This window comes from Leguminivora glycinivorella, chromosome 24 (assembly GCF_023078275.1).
Source record: "Leguminivora glycinivorella isolate SPB_JAAS2020 chromosome 24, LegGlyc_1.1, whole genome shotgun sequence".
Taxonomy (NCBI): Eukaryota; Metazoa; Arthropoda; class Insecta; order Lepidoptera; family Tortricidae; genus Leguminivora; species Leguminivora glycinivorella.
The window spans coordinates 2,990,001-3,008,909 of NC_062994.1; the positions used below are offsets into that span (position 1 = coordinate 2,990,001).

The following is an 18,909-nucleotide window of genomic DNA, read 5'->3' on the forward strand; positions in this document are numbered from 1 at the left end:
TGAAAATTGTTCTATAGACGTAATTCTTAACAAAATAGTTAATAGAAACTTTTTGGTCTTTCTTGCAATTCACTGTTGAATCTGCAGTCGGTACACGGTAAGAACACTAATTTCAAAATCTCGTTGTCTTTACATGACAGTGTTATAGTGTGCGTGGCCTCAACTGAGTTGAAACTACCTATACTGAGGTACGTTTTTTTCTTAGACTTTATCGGTCTATACGGAGTTATATAATATATGTCTTTGATACAATAAAAGGGTAAAGAACTTAGTAAATAGGTACCTAACAAATAATATATAACTTGACTGGTTGAAAGTTATCACAATGAAATATGCTTCTTAAGTGAAAAGGATAAAGATTACAATCGCATTATTATAGGATATAATGTTATCAGTCAATAGCTATGTTTATCTTAGCAATGTTGATAAGTAGATAGAATAGCAAACACGTGTATCATAGGAAAATATCACAGATTTTATATGTACAGGGTGCTCGGTAATTAATGGACAACCTTTTAACCACCAAGAGGGCACCTTATACTGGTCCAGAAAATCGACTTTAAGGTTTAGTAAATATCGCCTGGTTTTCGAGATTATCACACTTTCTAAAATTTTAATACTACCTAAAATTAAAATTTTATATATCTTCCAGATAAATGGACAAACCGACGAAACAACAACCCTAGGTCAGCTGGCCCAGCACTCTATGAATCTAGCCGTCTCGCTCACACACATGGGCATTAGAAAGGGAGATGTGATAGGGTTGTGCTCAGAGAATCGCATTGAGTTTTGGAGTTCTGTTATAGGCACTGTACTTTCAGGGGCCGCATTGACTGCTATTAATATGAATTATACAAAAGGTAAGTTATGTATTTTTTTATACTATGTCGGTGGCAAACAAGCACACGGTCCGCCTGATGCAAAGCAGTCACTGTAACCTATGGATGCCTGCAACTCAAGGAGTGTCACGTGCGCGTTGCCAACCCATTAGAAACCTGTACATAAGTGTATAAGTTCCAAGGAGAGTTCAGGTTGCCTACGACTCAAAGGACAATAGACGGAACAAATTAGTTCCGTAGGTCCTTCCGTCACCAGCTCACCGCAGCCTCGTTGAGCTCTGGCAGCCTTACTCACCGACAGGAACACAACAATATGAGTAGGGTCTAGTGCTATTTGGCTGCGGTCTTCTGTAAGAAATGTAATGAATGAATGAATGTAACAATTTATTCTATTTACTACTAGCGTTTATTTAACTTGTAAAGTATAGTCTGGCACCTCCTACCTTGCCATCAGAAACGGCGGCAAATGAAATTATAATTTAGGGATGTACCTACTAACCGACTATTGATTTAGCCGACTAGGCCGACTACCGATTAGTCAGCGCTTGTACGGCTGATTAGTCGGCCGACTATTCGGCAAGTCGGCCAGAGCATAATCTTCGACCAAATTCACCAGAATTTTTAATTACATTTTTGGTCCTTCGTTCGCGCTTTTCAATATTCTTCAGTACCTACAGGCCCCGTAGCCAAATGGCATTTCTACGACGCGAAACGAAAACGAAACGCCGCGAAAGGTAGTCTGGCTCTTTCGCGCCAATACGCAAAAGCGATAGAAATAGATATCTACGGGCATATCCCCGTGTGGTGACGGGTTAAGAATTTCACCACCCCCTTTCTTCCCGTGGGTGTCGTAGAAGTCGACTGTGGGATATGGGTTAAATTGTGGCGTAGGTATAGGCTGGCAACCTGTCACTGCAATGTCACAATTTGGATTTCTTTCAACCCCTTTTGCCAAGAGTGGCACTGATACTGAAACTTAGTAGTTCATGTGCTCTGCCTACCCCTTTATGGGATACAGGCATGATTATATGTATGTTATATGTATGTATCTACGGGCGTTTCGTTTCGTGAGCGTTTGTGCCATTCGGCTACGCACCCTGATGGTGATTTTCGCTCAATAGTGCCCAGAGTGGTTCGTTCCTTGTCAAGTCGAAACTTCAGGGCCATCTGTACTGAAAAACGTCGTATGATACACGTGCGAAAAATTAGTAACTTTTGTCGATTTAAAACTCCCTTTGGTTTTAATTTATCGTCAGATTTGTCGGTTTTAAGTTAATATTAATATTTCGTTTTATTTTCAGGCGAAATCACCCACGTGCTCTCCATATCAAAACCAAAATTCATCATCTGCTCCGAAACAGCATATAAAACTCATGAAAAAACCTTCAAATCTTTGCGACACATACAAAAAATCATAACCTACGGTGACAATAAAGAGGTGTCCTACCACGAGTTGATATCCAAGAATGTGAAGTTTGATGACTTCGTGGCCACTGAAGTGAGAGGGCAAGATGATTTGGCGTTCATTCTGTACTCTTCTGGAACTACTGGGTTGCCGAAAGGGGTGATGTTGACGCATTTGAATTGTTTGAATACTTTTTGCCAGTAAGTAAGTCCTCTTTCTTTGTTAAAAGTTGGTTCAAAATAGCCCTATTTTTTTTATAACGCAGGCGAACGTCCTCCCCAGGGAGTTATGACAATTCTCGTAACGTTATCAACTTTATTTTAACTTATATTTTATCTTATGTTCGTAAGCAGAAATAGGCGATAGGTAAATACGATTATTCTGTGAGAATGATAAATGATTAGGTCGATCCTGATAAGACTATCAGGTCTAATCATTTATCTATCTAATTTTTGGTTTAAAAGGTACCTAATTACAATAATGTTTTTTTTTACTTTTATCGCTTATCTAAGGTAGATACTCGTACTTACATACCCCACGTAACCCGTGGTTCCACGCTATGGGGCTCATGGGGTTCTCACAGGGAGAACCATCGTGTTCCTACCTAGTTAGATAGATAGATTATTTCTTTATTCATACCCACATGGCTTAGATATAATAAGGATGATTCTTAGAATAGACAGGGACAGGACGAGTCGAAGCGGCGGACGCGTCAAATCCCCCGGTTTAAATAAAGATAGATAGAATAGACTCTTTTTAAGCTCATCTTAGTAAAAGATAGGTACAAAATATAATATCTTTGACGGCTGATCAGAGACCAAGAAGTGATTTACTGTAGAAGAAGAAACGCTCAAAGCTGTGGGCCGGTCTAGCGTTGTTTTTATACTTAGCTGTGATAGTTTTTACATGTTATAAACTCCTAATTTTCTGCCTAAAAACGATATAAGTAGAAAATCATACATATAATTTTTTTCTTAGCGACTTTCTTGGTTTATCGAAGTATCTACTATAACATAAGCAACAATAACAAGTCTTTTCAGTCCCCGAGTGGAGGTCCCATTCGAGCCCATAGTGCTGACGGTGAACCCGTGGTTCCACGCTATGGGGCTCATGGGGGGGCTCATGGGGTTCTCACACGGGAGAACTACCGTGTTCCTGCCAAGGTTCCAGATGGACCTGTACTTGAGAACCATTGAGAAGTATAAGGTTAGTAAGTGACCAATTTATCATTTAACATTGAACTTTACTTACAAATGAGGAGGCATACTGACATTTTATTCCGCCAGGCGGCGCCAGACCAACCTATGACAGTGCCATCTATCCAAACCTCAGACAATTACCAAAGACATATATAACTCCGCATAGACAGATAATGTCTAAGAAAAAAACGTACCTCAGTACCATACAGAAAAACGTACGGTGGTCTAGATGGCATTACACCTTTGGGGTACGCTCAGCTAGATGGCGCTAATATTAATATTTGAAATTTTAACACATATCAAGCTAAGAATATGGGTCAAATCGTCAAAACTCATGTTCAAAAGTTTTAAGCCTGTGTCAAGAGATGGCAGTCTATGCACTGTGATTACACATTTTACTTCGACAGTAACTATTTATAATACTCGATCCTCTTTCCAGTTACTAACCCACACACATTTCAGGTGACAGTAGCGCAAGTGGTGCCCCCTATACTGGTGGCGTTGACGAAGACAGAGATCAAGTACGACGTCAGCTCAGTCATGATAGTTTACTGCGGGGCGGCGCCACTGGGGAGTGAAGTTAGCAACGCTATACAGAAGATGTGAGTTTCTGTGTATACTTGTCTTTATTTCTGCCCCTCTAGAGCTTTCCAAGTGAAGGTAAGGGCTAAGGCAAAAGAGACATATAATTAAGATATATTTTTTTTATATATATATGTCGCAGTAAGATAGATAAAGCCGTTATATAATTATAACCCTAGGGATATAATTATATGTCGTAACATAGTTAAACGAAAGCGATTTAATGCTATCTTACTAGGAATATAACTATAATACGTTACTAGTTTAGTCAAATAGTTATATGACTGGATTCAGTTTAGTGAAATGATTGTAGACAGGAGTGTGGCGGTGCGGCGGAGGTATTGTTATAACTGTCGCAGTAAGATAGATAAAACCGTTATATAGTTATAACCCTAGGAATATAATTATACGTCGTAACATAGTTACCTAAACGAAAGCGATTAATTGCTATCTTACTAGGAATATAACTATAATACGTTACTAGTTTAGTCAAATAGTTATATGACTGGATTCAGTCTAGTGAAATGATTGTAGGCAGGAGTGCGGCGGTGCGGCAGAGGTATAGTTATAACTCTATGGATATAATTATATGCCGTAACATAGCTAAACAAAAGCGATTCATAACCATCTTACTAGGAATATAGTTATAATACGGTAGGTACTAGTTTAGTTACATAATTATATCACTGGATTAAACTTAGTCTAGGGATATAATTATAATACGTCTCTAAGTGGTACTGGAACCGGGAGTCCCGGTTCTTTATAGTTCTATACCAAAAAAATCAAAAGGAACCCTTATGTCGCGACTCTGTCCATCCGTCTGTGTGTTTAGAGAGAATAAGCAAATTGAATTGGAAATAATTAACAAATTCTTGCCCTAAACAATTCTTCACTGTGGTTTGTTTGTTTAACACATATAATTATATCCCTAGGGTTATGTCGCAGTAAGATAGATAAAGCCGTTATATAGTTATAACCCTAGAAATATAATTATACGTCGTAACATAGTTAAACGAAAGCGATTAATTGCTATCTTACTAGGAATATAACTATAATACGTTACTAGTTTAGTCATACAGTTATATGACTGGATTCAGTTTAGTGAAATGATTGTAGGCAGGAGTGCGGCGGTGCGGCGGAGGTATAGTTATAACCCTAGGGATATAATTATATGCCGTAACATAGCTAAACGAAAGCGATTCCTTACCATCTTACTAGGAATATAATTATAATACGTTACTAGTTTAGTTATATAATTATATCACTGGATTAAACTTAGTCTAGGGATATAATTATAATACGTCTCTAGTTAAGTAATATAGTTATATTACTGGATTAAGTTCAGTAGTATAATTGTAGCAGTGTAGTGTGGGGGTGCCAGTGGAGACGGGGGCGGGGGCTTACCCTTAAGGCAGTCGTTCGGCATCAGTTGTCGTTCACGTCACGTCACGGTATTTTTGTCCTGGTTCTTTCGCCACCATAAAATTACCGGGATTTCCCGGGAAATCAAGAACCGGGAAATACCGGGAGCATGCCCTAACTGTTACGTTTTAACTAATATAGCCTGGATTCGTTTGTTTAGTAACCAAACCTTGTGTACTATGTTCGATACAAAATAAACTTTGTTCTAACGTCAGTGACGGTGTTGTTATTCCAAATCGTCCCGCTATACGTATTATAAAACACTGATTTTTTCACGATTTTTACACATATTTAAAATCGCAAACGGGACTTAATATATAGTAATACGCGATTAAGTCCCGTTTGCAATTTTAAATACCGTATTATAATTATATTCCTAGTAAGATGGTTATGAATCGCTTTTGTTTAGCTATGTTACGGCATATAATTATATCCGGGTTATAATAATTATCCGCCACACCACCGCAGAGCCTACAATTTCACTAACTGAATCCAGTCATATAACTATATGACTAAACTAGTAACGTATTATATTTATATTCCTAGTAAGATAGCAATTAATAGCCTTCGTTTAACTAAGTTACGACATAATTATATTCCTAGGGTTATAACTATATAACGGCTTTATCTATCTTACTGAGACATATATACAACTAGCTTTATTAATAGTGTCTGAACCTGCCTTAAAAATCTATATTATTTGTGGCCATGGTTCGTTAATATTTCTTGTATGTGGGTAGCTTTTGCACATTGTAATTTTTCCTCAGTCCGTTGACCACGAACGCTGTAAAGAGTTCGAAACGTCGGGATGAATTTTAAATTAATTATACGTGATTTAATCCGTTTCCATAGTTTTATTTCATGAGTAACTATCGTGATAACCGAAGACAATATTAGTTAATCAATTGTAAAAAATAGCTTAAGTCATTCATTACATGTACAAAACCCTAACGTAATAATATATGTTAAGGTTCAAAGTCAAATGAACGTCACTAAAATTGCAATAGCAATAAAAAATATTGGAGGGTAGGGTTGCCAGTTTACCATCGGGAGTGTCGTATAGTATGAATTTTCTGAGATGAACTTTTCGCTTTTGCCCTAATCTGTTAAACAAAGGCCTTTGTTTCTATTATTCGCAGCGGTTAGCTCCCGTTTAAACGGCACGTGCTATAGTCTCAGTGTAGTTAAAAAGCAACTATCATGATAGCAATAAGGTTCAAATCCATAAAAAGCCCTTTCGGAGATAACACGTTTTGTCATCTTCAAAAAAAGTTACCTGCACACTGCAAACTGTTTAATAAATTTGAACCTTATTGCTATCATGATAGTTGCTTTTTAACTACACTGAGACTTTAGCACGTGCTGTGGAAACGGGAGCTAACCGCCGCGAATAATAGAAACAAAGGCCTTTGTTTAACAGATTAGGGCAAAACCGAAAAGTTCATCTCAGAAAATTCATACTATACGTCGTAGTAGGAAATGTGTTCAAAAAGTTAATCGGTTCAGTAGTTAGACGGACAGACAGACGCACGAGTGATCCTATAAGGGTTCCGTTTTTCCTTTTAGAGGTACGGGACCCTAAAAATTAAGGTTTTTTCACAAACATGTCAAAATGATTCCACTTTCAGCTTCCCAAACGCAATGCCAGTTCTCCAAGCGTACGGCATGACGGAATGTACGCTGGCCATCACCAGAAACGTCAACATCTTCCAAGCCATACCGGGGTGTGTGGGCGAAGCTACCTACACTGTCGTCATTAAGGTAAGAAAGAAAGAACAGTACTTACACTAATTTGCATTTGAAGCTTTTTACGATAATACGGGCCATAGCTAAAAACTTGAACATCTTCACAGCTATTTCCGGGTGTGTGTGAAAGAACAGAAATAGTTATTTGTTATACAAGGGGGCAAAGTAAAAAGTTTGGTAAATTCTGGAAGTCAACGAATAAATTAAATCCTAGGGCGGCACTGCCTGTGAGTGTAGCGGGCCTGCATGAGCCGAGTGATATAGCCAATGCGTTTCAGCGCCACTTTAAGGTAGAATCACTGTTGTCGCCCGCGTCTCACATGTGCGATGCTGAGAAATATCCGCTAGCCAATATTGTAAGTTTCTCTGCTAAACAGGTAGCCTCAGTTATTAATAAGATGGTGCGAGGAAAGTCTCCTGGGAAGGACAGTCTTAGCATAGAGCATTTGAAGTACGCGGGTGTACACCTACCTAGAGTTCTAGCATTGTTTTTCAATCTTTGTGTAAATCATAGTTACCTGCCGGATGAGCTTATGCATACTGTAGTTGTCCCAGTAGTTAAGAACAAAACGGGCGATGTTTCTGACATGTCCAACTACAGGCCTATCTCGTTAGCCAATGTTATCGCTAAGGTTCTGGACAGTCTGCTCGACGAACAGCTGGATAAACACATCCGCCTGCATGACACTCAGTTCGGCTTTAGACCGGGCCTATCTACCGAATCTGCAATACTATGTCTGAAGCAGACTGTCCAGTACTACACGGCCCAAAAAACGCCTGTCTATGCCTGTTACTTGGACCTGTCAAAAGCATTCGATCTCGTATCTTACGACGTGTTGTGGCATAAGTTAAAACATGAAACTGATGTACCGGACGAAATTACCTCGCTGCTTAAATACTGGTACGATAACCAAGATAACAGTGTAAGGTGGGCTGGAGCATATTCGGGGACATATAGGATGAAATGTGGGGTGAGGCAGGGGGGGTTAAGTTCGCCCCGCCTGTTCAACCTATATATGAACCAACTACTGGAGGGGCTTAGCAGTGCCAGCGTTGGATGCTCCATAGACGGCGTACGCATTAATAACATAAGCTATGCGGATGACATGGTGCTGCTCAGCCCCTCGGTGGGTGGTTTGCTTAGCCTGTTGCGCATATGTGAGACATACGCGGAGGCCCATGGGCTCAAATACAATGCGAGCAAAAGTGAGTTGATGCTATTTAAAGCGGGTAATAAAACGTACAAAGTGCCCCCTGTAACACTTTGTGGCACTCCTTTAGCGCTAGTAAAGCATTTTAAATATTTGGGCCACTGGGTCTCTGATGACATGTGCGACAATATGGACCTTGACAGGGAACGCAGAGCGCTGGCTGTGCGTTGCAATATGCTGGCCCGTAGATTTGCACGATGCACTAAGACAGTTAAGGCTACGCTTTTTAAAGCATATTGCCAGTCCTTCTACACGTGCAGTCTATGGGTTAGCTATACGCAGCGGGCATACAGCGCTCTGAGGGTGCAATATAACAACGCGTACAGGGTGGTTTTCGGGCTGCCGCGGTACTGTAGCGCCTCGGGTATGTTCGCGGAGGGACGGATCGATGGCTTCCACGCGATCATGAGGAAGCGGTGTAGCTCAATGCTGAGGAGGTGGCGCGCCAGCTCGAATGCCATCCTGTGCACACTGGCTGACCGGTGGGACTCACCGTTGCTGAGGCATTGGGTGCAGCTACATGCCCCAATGTGTGTAAATTTATATTAATTTTAATTTTATGTCTCTTTACTAACCCTAGATCTAAGTGTTAATGTATTACTAACAAAATATGGACTTTTGTTCGAAATAAATGCAATTTATTATTATTATTAAAGTTGTATTTTAACGCCGAGTGTGGAATTGAAAAACGAGCAAGTGAAAGGATTCTATAGTTGAACCACGAGCGAAGCGAGTGGTTCGAGAATAGAATCCTGAACTTGCGAGTTTTTTTAACACATGAGAAGTAAAATACATTTGCACCCGAGTGTAACACAAAACTTTTCCCCTCACTATAGCGAGGAAACTACAACTCAAAAAATGCGTTTTTCACTGCTTCCAGTAGTTCCACAGGTGGTAAATCATCTTTATTACTAGATTCACCTACTTTTATCAATTTTAAAGCAGTTAATTTGACTGTATTCAAGGTCAAATTACTTTACCCACTAGTGGATAAAATGCGTTTTTGCCCGCTGGTATTAAAGAACAAAACACGTGTTTCCGAGCTAGTGAGGGGAAAACCAATTTACATCCTAGGCTACTGATGAACCTTTTCACACGAAGCGTCAAAATAACTTCTATGGTTAATAAAGCACTGTGTCAATAAGACAGAGTTCTATAATGTCCCCCTAGTTCGGTTGCTCTTAATCCCAGTTAAACTTGATCGGTGCATCATGTCTCTCTTTCGTACAGTAATGTACGTGTCCTATAGACTGTTTTGCACCCGGATGATTTAAAAACTTTTTGCATGTAAATGGGTTGAGGCATATAGGATCATATATCTTAATCTTTAGTGTCTGTCTCCTTTCCATTTATCGCCTTCTCTGTCGCAACACGGGGTCCAGTTGAGAGCAAGCATCGGGAACGCTGGGCAGGATAGCAAGTGCTCCGCCGTTTGTGGAGCCTGATGGTATCTAAGACCTGTCTCCTTTCTCTTCTTCTTTGCATCCTGTTACCCTCTGCTGGGGTGTAGGGCTCGAATCATATTTCTCCATTTACTCCGGTCTTGGGCAGTTTGGGTGACCTCCTCCCACCCCATGCCTAGCACCCTGAGCTCCTGTTGAACCGAACGACGCCAGGTCGATTTAGGGCGGCATGGTTTGCGCTTTCCGGGTACATTCCAGGTGAGGGCCATTTTGGATAGGTGGGTATCAGGTTTTCTGAGGATGTGTCCAATCCAATGCCATTTCCGCGACTGTATTTCTTCTTGTACGGGTGCTTGTCCAGTTATTCTCCATAAGCGGGCGTTTGTGATCCAGTTAGGCCAAAAGATACGCAGGATCTGCCTCAAGCATTTGTTCACAAACACTTGGAGTTTTGACATTAGGTCTTTGCGGACAAACCAAACCCTTTATGAACAAATAAGTTACTTTTTATCTTATCCTAAGCAGCCTTTTAATAACTTTTTCAGGTCATAGACACAGAAACCAAGCAGCCTCTAGGACCTCACAAGCCAGGCGAGGTCTGCGTCAAAGGTGGAGTCGTCATGAAAGGTTACGTGGGCAAAGACAGGCGAGAAGATTTCGATGAGGAAGGATTCTTCAGGACTGGAGATGTCGCGTACTATGATGATGAGGGGAACTTTTACATTGTGGATCGGTTGAAGGAGCTTATTAAATATATGGGATTTCAGGTTAGTAAGGTTCCAATAAGGTGAAAAGCGTTTTTTGAAGTATTTGCATCCGACGTAAGGGGTTGAAGATATTTATATAGCATGAGATGTTTTTGCCTGTGTGGTGACGGGTTAAGAATTTCACCACCCCCTTTCTTCCCGTGGGTGTCGTAGAAGGCGACTATGGGGTATGGGTTAAATTGTGGCGTAGGCGAGAGGCTGGCAACCTGTCACTGCAATGTCACAGTTTCGTTTTCTTTCAACCCCTTATTTGCCAAGAGTGGCACTGAAGCTTTAGTAGTTTCATGTGTTCTGCCTACCCCTTTATGGAATACAGGCGTGATTTTATGTATTGTATGTATGTATGTAGATGTTTTTAACCCCCGACGCAAAAACGAAAGGGTGTTATAAGTTTGACGTGTCTGTCTGTGTGTATGTCTGTCTGTCTGTCTGTCTGTCTGTGTGTGTGTCTGTCTGTGGCATCGTAGCTCTCGAACGGATGAACCGATTTTGATTTAGTTTTTTTGTCTGAAAGCTGAGTTAGTCGGGAGTGTTCTTAGCCATGTTTCATGAAAATCGATCCACTAGGTCGCAGTCGGGGGTTTTTTCAAAATTTTAATTTTGTGGTTAGGTTATAGATTACCTAATATTAAGTGGGCTAGCTTGAGTCAAGTGGCTTATTTAATAGTAACATAATGTAGTTATCTAATAGTTGGTACTGTCCAAAGGAACCCTACAGGTATATAGAACCTTGTGCCTTTGTCTGGATCAGAGAAATGACTGTCTCTGCCAATGAAGTGATACAGTATTATAATAAGTTAATAGACTAGAACATTACCACAGGAATTGAAGATCTGAATCTGAATAAGGAAGGAACAAAGTAACGTGGCGATTACAGAGTTTCAAGCTTTTGATCAAATCGCAGTGGACTATAGTCTTAAAGAGTACCTTCTATTGTTGGTCTTTTTGGACAGCCTAAACCTTCGTATCTTTTACATCACCTCTGATCTGGCTTTAGTTTAGTCCGGTCACTTTCAACTCTTCTAAGATAAACCGTCTCCAAGTGTTCATAATATCGGGAATTAAGCCATGATTTTCATCTGTTGTCAGTACAGATGAGCCTCCGAAGTTTCAACCTGGCATATAATGAACCACTTCTCGCACTAGTGCGTAAAAACACACTATCTATACTGAAAAGTATTGTACGCAACGGTATATTTATTTATTTATTTATTTAAAGATGTACATGTACATGTACTTAATTTTAGTATAAACTACATAAGATTCATTGTAATAACTGTTGGTAAACCTTTAAATAAATAAATAAATAAATAACCGTAATAAGTTATACATTAGTATTGTACGCAACGGTTATTTATTTATTTATTTATTTAAAGGTTTACCAACAGTTATTACAATGAATCTTATGTAGTTTATACTAAAATTAAGTACATGTACAATACTAATGTATAACTTATTACAGGTAAACACAACATGTTTAACTGAGTCAAAAAATACTCGTGGCGTCTTTATTAACAATTTGAGGCGAAACCTAAATAGAAATTGCTAAATCGGATCCATTTTTAAAATTGCAGGTGGCTCCAGCAGAAATTGAGGCCGTTCTCCTGCAGCACCCAGCAGTTCGTGACGCAGGTGTAGTGGGGGTCCCCGAAGCGCAGGCGGGAGAGGTACCGCGAGCGTTCGTTGCTCTGCAACCTGGTGCTGAAGCAGCTGTTGAGGAGTTGCAGGCTTTTGTTGCTGAGAGGGTTAGTATAATAGGGAGCGTTCAAGTATTACATAACGCAATTTTTGAAGATTTTGGACCCCCCCTCCCCTCCTTGTAACGCACCGTAACGTTTTACTGTCCCCCCCCCCCCTCTAAACGTTACGTAAAATTCTAGTGACCATTTTTACCCAAAAGTCGCAAAAAGTTAATAATACTGAAACGAAAAGGTTTTCCAACTTGCGAGAACAAATTAAAAATGACGACTATACTAATACAATCGAGGGATTCCTCGTAAAACGTAAATGGAAAGGGTTGCCAATTTGGATTATTTGGGAGTTTTAATTTACTAATTAAAAAAAAACAATGTTACGTAACGTTTTGTAAGAAAGACCCCCTCCCGCCCCTGTAACGTATCGTAACGTTTTAAGAGACCCCCCCTCCCCCCAAATTGCGTTACGTAATACTTGAACGCTCCCATAGATATGTGACATATAAGGACGTAACGCTTTTGACTGGCACCAGTAGGAGTAAGGAATACTAGATGAAATTAAGGGGGGAGGGGGAAGGTAAGAGCGTTCGTGGCTCTGCAGCCTGCTGATGGAGAGTTGCAGAAGGTTTTTGCTGAGAGGGTTAGTATAGTACATATCTCATGATATCTCTAAAAAAGATGTATCTGCAAAAAGATTTGAGAATAGTGTCAAAATATGCTGGGACAGTAACCAGAAGCTCCAAATACAGGGAAATGAGCTGAATGAAGAGTGACAGAAGAGATCCTGTCTACTTCCTGTAAGATAGCTTGCCAGCCGGGAGTCCCTCCCTACACTACACATACATCTTTCATAGTTACATATCTAATATACCTACCAGAGAACAATTGACAACATTTTATTTTTCTTACCTCTGATTTTTATTATGGTGTTTAATAGTAATACGTGAGTAACACTCAAAAAGTTAAAAGACCCATATTTTTTCTTTTAATTTTATTTTGAGTTTAACCCCTTCATTTTTAGGGTTCCGTAGTCAACTAGGAACCCTTATAGTTTCGCCATGTCTGTCTGTCCGTCCGTCCGTCCGTCCGTCCGCGGATAATCTCAGTAACCGTTAGCACTATAAAGCTGAAATTTGGTACCAATATGTACATCAATAACGTTGACAAAGTGGTAAAATAAAAAGTGGAAAAAAATGTTTAGTTAGGGTACCCCCCCTACATGTAAAGTGGGGACAGATTTTTTTTTTCATTCCATCCCCAACGTGTGATAGGTATTTAGGTATTATATATTGGATAGGTATTTAAAAATGAATAGGGGTTTACTAAGATCGTTTTTTGATAATATTAATATTTTCGGAAATAATCGCTGCTAAAGGAAAAAAAAGTGGTCCCCTCTAACTTTTGAACCATATGTTTCAAAAATATGAAAAAAATCACAAAAGTAGAACTTTATAAAGACTTTCTAGTGAACTTGATAGGTTCAGTAGTTTTTGAGAAAAATACGGAAAACTACGGAACCCTACACTGAGCGTGGCCCGACACGCTCTTGGCCGGTTTTTATTATTTAAAAACGCTTCGTTCTGAAAGGGCGTAAGTTCGTGTCAAGGTATAAAACAATATACGACTGTAGTCAACTAGAAATAGAAAAGGTAAAACTATTCTGTATCTGCGGTTATTTGACAATGACATTGACATTTGATTGTTATTTTTGAACACTTTTTGAATTTAAAAATTCCTCTGTTTCACCTTTCACCTTTTAAAGTTTTTCTATAACATACATACAACATACATACAATCACGCCTCTATCCCATAAACGGGTAGGCAGAACACATGAAACTACTAAAGCTTCAGTGCCACTCTTGGAAAATAAGGGGTTGAAAAAAAACGAAACTCTGACATTGCAGTGACAGGTTGCCAGCCTCTCGCCTACGCCACAATTTAACCCATATCCCATAGTCGCCTTCTACGACACCCACGGGAAGAAAGGGGTTGGTGAAATTCTTTACCCGTCACCACACAGGCAACTTTTCTATAACTTTCTATTTTATATTTATGTATATGTATACTAAAATTGATTATTTATTTCCAGCTCTCCAAGCCGAAGCACCTGCGAGGCGGGGTGCGATTCGTACCAGATATCCCCAAGAACCCGAGCGGCAAGATCATGCGTAAAGAGTTGCGCAAGCTAGCTCAGGAGAAGAGCAAACTTTAGGAGGCTTAGCGTATGGCCTGAGTGGACGCTTGGAGCGAAGCGTTCGGCGGAGCGAGCAGCGGGGCGGGCGAGTTGCGTCCACCCTAGGTACCGTCCACCCCCAGGCGGCGCGGCGCACGCCGATCGACGCGTCGCCTGGGGCGCGCCAAGCGACGTCCCTTGCGCGTCCTTCCTATACAAAATGTACTGAGGAGACGTTTTTTAAATTACATTCAGGCGGCGTGGCGCTGACGTCCGTTCCGCGTCGGCGGACATGCGTCTCTTGAGTGTGGACAGTCCCCTATAGGGCCATTTTTTTTTTTCAAAGTTGTCCACCCCACTTTTTTTTGGATTTGGACATTTTAATGTGTTTTGCACTCAGAATCGCGAGCTCTTTCAATCCTTATAGGCGAAAAAATTCCCGTTCCGTTACCATTTTTTCATACATTTTGTATGGCGGTAACGGAACGGAAGGTTCGAAAAAATGTATGGAAACTTGGGACATTTTTTTTCTTCTATCAGGATCGAAAGAGCTCTTGATTCTGAGTATGAATCGCGTAAAAAATACCCATGTTACAAAAAAAGCGGGGTGGTCAACTTTGAAAAAAAAAAATGGCCCATATGCAGCGTCGGCTCAGGACACTTTCATTAGCTTCAATTGTTTGACATTGTGCGTTGTTCATGAGTCATGAGTTGTGAGAATGAAAATGTATCTGTAAAAATATGAAGGTACTTGTATAGTAATGTATGTGTATATTTTACCTTATCTTATTCTTCGCCAGCCTACGACGCCAAGACGCCGACAGAAATGCAGTCTGATTCTGTCGCGCCAATACGAAAGAGCGACAGAGATAGATCTACGAAACAAACATTATCGTGAGCGTTTGTGCCTTCGGCTACGTACACATTTATTTTATTTTATTTTATATAAGTCTTACAGCTATCTTTACAGTTTCCCAATGCGATAGTGTATACAGGTTATTAGCACATGACATTATTATTGTAAGGTGCATTTGGGGTAATTTCGAATCACAGAAATGCTTTCGTTCTTTAATTTCGAAAGGGGAATATTGATATGATGGAAATAAATAATAATGGTGATTTTTATTTTAAATTCGAAATTAGACGACTGCTGAAATTACCCCAATTCACCCTATAATTAAATTTAAATTTTACGTTACTAAAAAGGTGTTCCCATGTGGTGACGGGTTAAGAATTTCACCACCCCCTTTCTTCCCGTGGGTGTCTTAGAAGGCGACTGTGGGATATGGGGGAAATTGTGGCGTAGGCGAGAGGCTGGCAACCTGTCACTGCAATGTCACAGTTTCGTTTTCTTTCAGCCCCTTATTTGCCATGAGTGGCACTGAAACTTAAGAAGTTTCATGTGCTCTGCTTACCCCTTCATGGGATACAGGCGTGATTGTATGTATGTATGTAAAAAGGTGTCACAAAATTTGCATAACAAGCAAGTGCACGGTGAAAAGTTATTTTTGTAAATAATATTTTTTTGTTAATTCTTTGTTTTATTTATTTTTTCCTTTCCACAGTTCCGTACCTACCTCAAATGGATAAAATCTGGTTTATGTATGTATGTACTAGCCTTTGCCCGCGGCTTCGCTCGCGTTAGAAAGAGACAAAAAGTAGCCTATGTCACTCTCCATCCCTTCAACTATCTCCACTAAATCACGACAATTCGTCGCTCCGTTTTGCCGTGAAGGACGGACAATAGTTATTTGTTATACAAGGGGGCAAAGTTGTATTTTAACGCCGAGTGTGGAATTGAAAAACGAGCAAGTGAAAGGATTATATAGTTGAACTACGAGCGAAGCGAGTGGTTCGAGAATAGAATCCTGAACTTGCAAGTTTTTTAACACACGAGAAGTAAAATACATTTGCACCCGAGTGTAACACAAAACTTTTCCCCTCACTATAGCGGGGAAACTACAACGCAAAAAATGCGTTTATCACTGCTTCCAGTAGTTCCACAGGTGGTAAATCATCTTTATTACTAGATTCACCTACTTTTATCAATTTTAAAGCAGTTAATTTGACTTTATTCAAGGTCAAATTACTTTACCCACTAGTGGATAAAATGCGTTTTTACCCGCTGGTATTAAAGGACAAAACACGTGTTTCCAAGCTAGTGAGGGGAAAACACACAGACATAGTATGGATGACTAATCAAAAATCTAGATACATACCAATCATGAGCGCGTCTTTATTTAACGACAAAACAGATAACAATTATCAATTAAAATTCCCAAATAGTATAAAATCAATTTTCCATACTACCGCCTCATACTTCTTTTCATTAGAACACTGTCATAATGAATCTGATTATCATAGCCGCTTTTTTTGCGGTTCCATTAATATTTTATGCGGGGAATGTGGCCACCTGGACTGTAAACGATGATTATCAAGAAGGGAGTGATTCAGTCGGTAAGTACAGTCACAGAATACAGAATACTATCGTACAGTATGGTCACTCCCACTCCCGGAAAATGCCGCCTACCCACTCTCGGTACCGGTACCTCACAGTAGGTACCGCCGGTCGAAAAGGCCATTGTTTTTAAAGTTGTCCACCCCACTTTTGTTTGGATTTGGAAATTTTTATGTGATTTCCATTGGTTTTACTGTTATGCTGTGTAACTTATTTGATTAATAAATAAATAAATATCGGATGTCGGAAGGATTTCAGTGGAAATAATCCAAGATGACGCCTGTAATGTATGGGATATCGGTCCGACATGCGATATGCAGCAGGCCGGGTCATACCGGTTATCAAATGATAAATAGTTATATCGGATGTTTTTTCCATTGAAATCCTTCCGACATCCGATATCTGATCAGATAATGTGAAAACGGACTACGCCGCGGTCCTGGGTTCGAACAGTTGTGTGATGAGCACAAATATTTGTGCTTGAGGGATTTTTCAAAATGTAAATTATAATCTCTTTATTTACATGAACATATTTACATAATTATATAAGTAACTAAGACTAAACTTAAAAGCTAGCTAATGTCTAAAATAGGCCCTTGAGGCGTTGTAACAAGGAGACTGGCGACATTTCCTCGCTGTATCGCAATGCTGATACGTTGTGCGAGGAAGTCGCCAGCTCTTCGGTCACGTTACCTCAACCAGACGCTTCGCGATTTCTGTGAACAAATTATGTATCGTGGTTATCTATGAAGATAATTTGAATTGTACTAAGAGTCTGTTTCCATCCACAGTGGAAGACCCGACAGAAAACTTCAATTACTCGGATACGGCCTCGGGTTACGACGGGAATTGCACGGAACACCTGTGCGTGAAGGCCTGCTGGGACCAACTGTTCAGAACCGTTGGCTATTGCTATAATAACGATCTGTGCGTTTGCTATAATGAAGAATAACATAATAAATCAAGCTTTTTAATCTTTTATTTGGCCTATTTCGACTGGCAAATACGTAATTTGATATTTGCCAGTCGCTTTTCGGTGAAGGAAAACATCGTGAGGAAACCGGATTAATTCCAATAAGGCCTATATAGTTACCCAGCATCATCCTCCTTGCGTTATCCCGGCATTTGCCACGGCTCATGGGAGCCTGGGGTCCGCTTTGACAACTAATCCCAAGATTTGGCGTAAGCACTAGTTTTACGAAAGCGACTGCCATCTGACCTTCCAACCCGAAGAAATTTGTCCGGTTTCCTAACGATGTTTTCCTTCATCTAAAAGCGATTAACAAATATCAAGCGGCATTTCGCTCAAATAAGTTCCGAAAAGCTCATAAAAGGTTGCCCGTCGCCCAAATTAAAATTTTATCCATATTATCACACAATCGACTTCCAAAACACCCACGGGAGTAAAAGGGGTGGTGAAATTCGCAATCCGTCAGTTAGGGGGAAGTGTTTAGTTTTAAGTATTTTCGGAACGCATTCCAAATTGTTTGAATTTATCATGTCTCGCTCTCACATCATTTTATCATAATTATATATTTTCACCACACCCACTGATAAAGACTTACTTTGCTATTCGAAAACAGATAGCAAAATTGCATTTTATTCACAAGAGTGCAAAGTAATTTCATACAAATTTTAACTTGATATCTTGAGCTGGCTGGTAGAAGTTACCTATAAATGATGATTTTGAATCATAAATATTGAACAAATTGATAGATTTGATTTAGTTTGATGTTTTATTGTCAGTATTTTGTTCATGTTGGTGTGGTGAAAAATTTTGTGTTTTACTCGGCGGCAAAGTTTGTTTAACCTTCGTGCCTTGAAACCCTCGCGACGCTCAAGATTCCACTTTTTGAACTACTCAAGCGGTTCAATATTGGAATCTTTCGCTTGCTCAGGTATCAATATTGGCACGTGCGGTTAAACAACTACTTTGCCCCCTTGTAAAACAAATAACTATTATCTCGTATGGGGAATTTATGGGCATGCGCAAAAGGCGTTATATTTAG

At 39.9% G+C, this 18,909-nt stretch overlaps 1 protein-coding gene across 2 annotated transcripts in view; it reads left to right on the forward strand.

Moving 5' to 3' along the window:
- Positions 1-14,702, forward strand: part of LOC125238703 (4-coumarate--CoA ligase 1-like) — a 21,220-nt gene extending 6,518 nt beyond the window's left edge. The window contains exons 2-9 of one of the 2 annotated variants that reach the window (XM_048146105.1): positions 653-860; positions 2,141-2,444; positions 3,276-3,450; positions 3,906-4,045; positions 7,076-7,208; positions 10,353-10,574; positions 12,149-12,319; positions 14,359-14,702. In XM_048146105.1, the coding sequence (XP_048002062.1) occupies positions 653-860; positions 2,141-2,444; positions 3,276-3,450; positions 3,906-4,045; positions 7,076-7,208; positions 10,353-10,574; positions 12,149-12,319; positions 14,359-14,481 (1,476 nt within the window). In that variant the 3' untranslated portion in view covers positions 14,482-14,702. The remainder of the gene's footprint in view (positions 1-652; positions 861-2,140; positions 2,445-3,275; positions 3,451-3,905; positions 4,046-7,075; positions 7,209-10,352; positions 10,575-12,148; positions 12,320-14,358) is intronic. The other variant, XM_048146106.1, reaches the window with a different exon arrangement.
- The last annotated feature ends 4,207 nt before the right edge of the window (positions 14,703-18,909 follow it).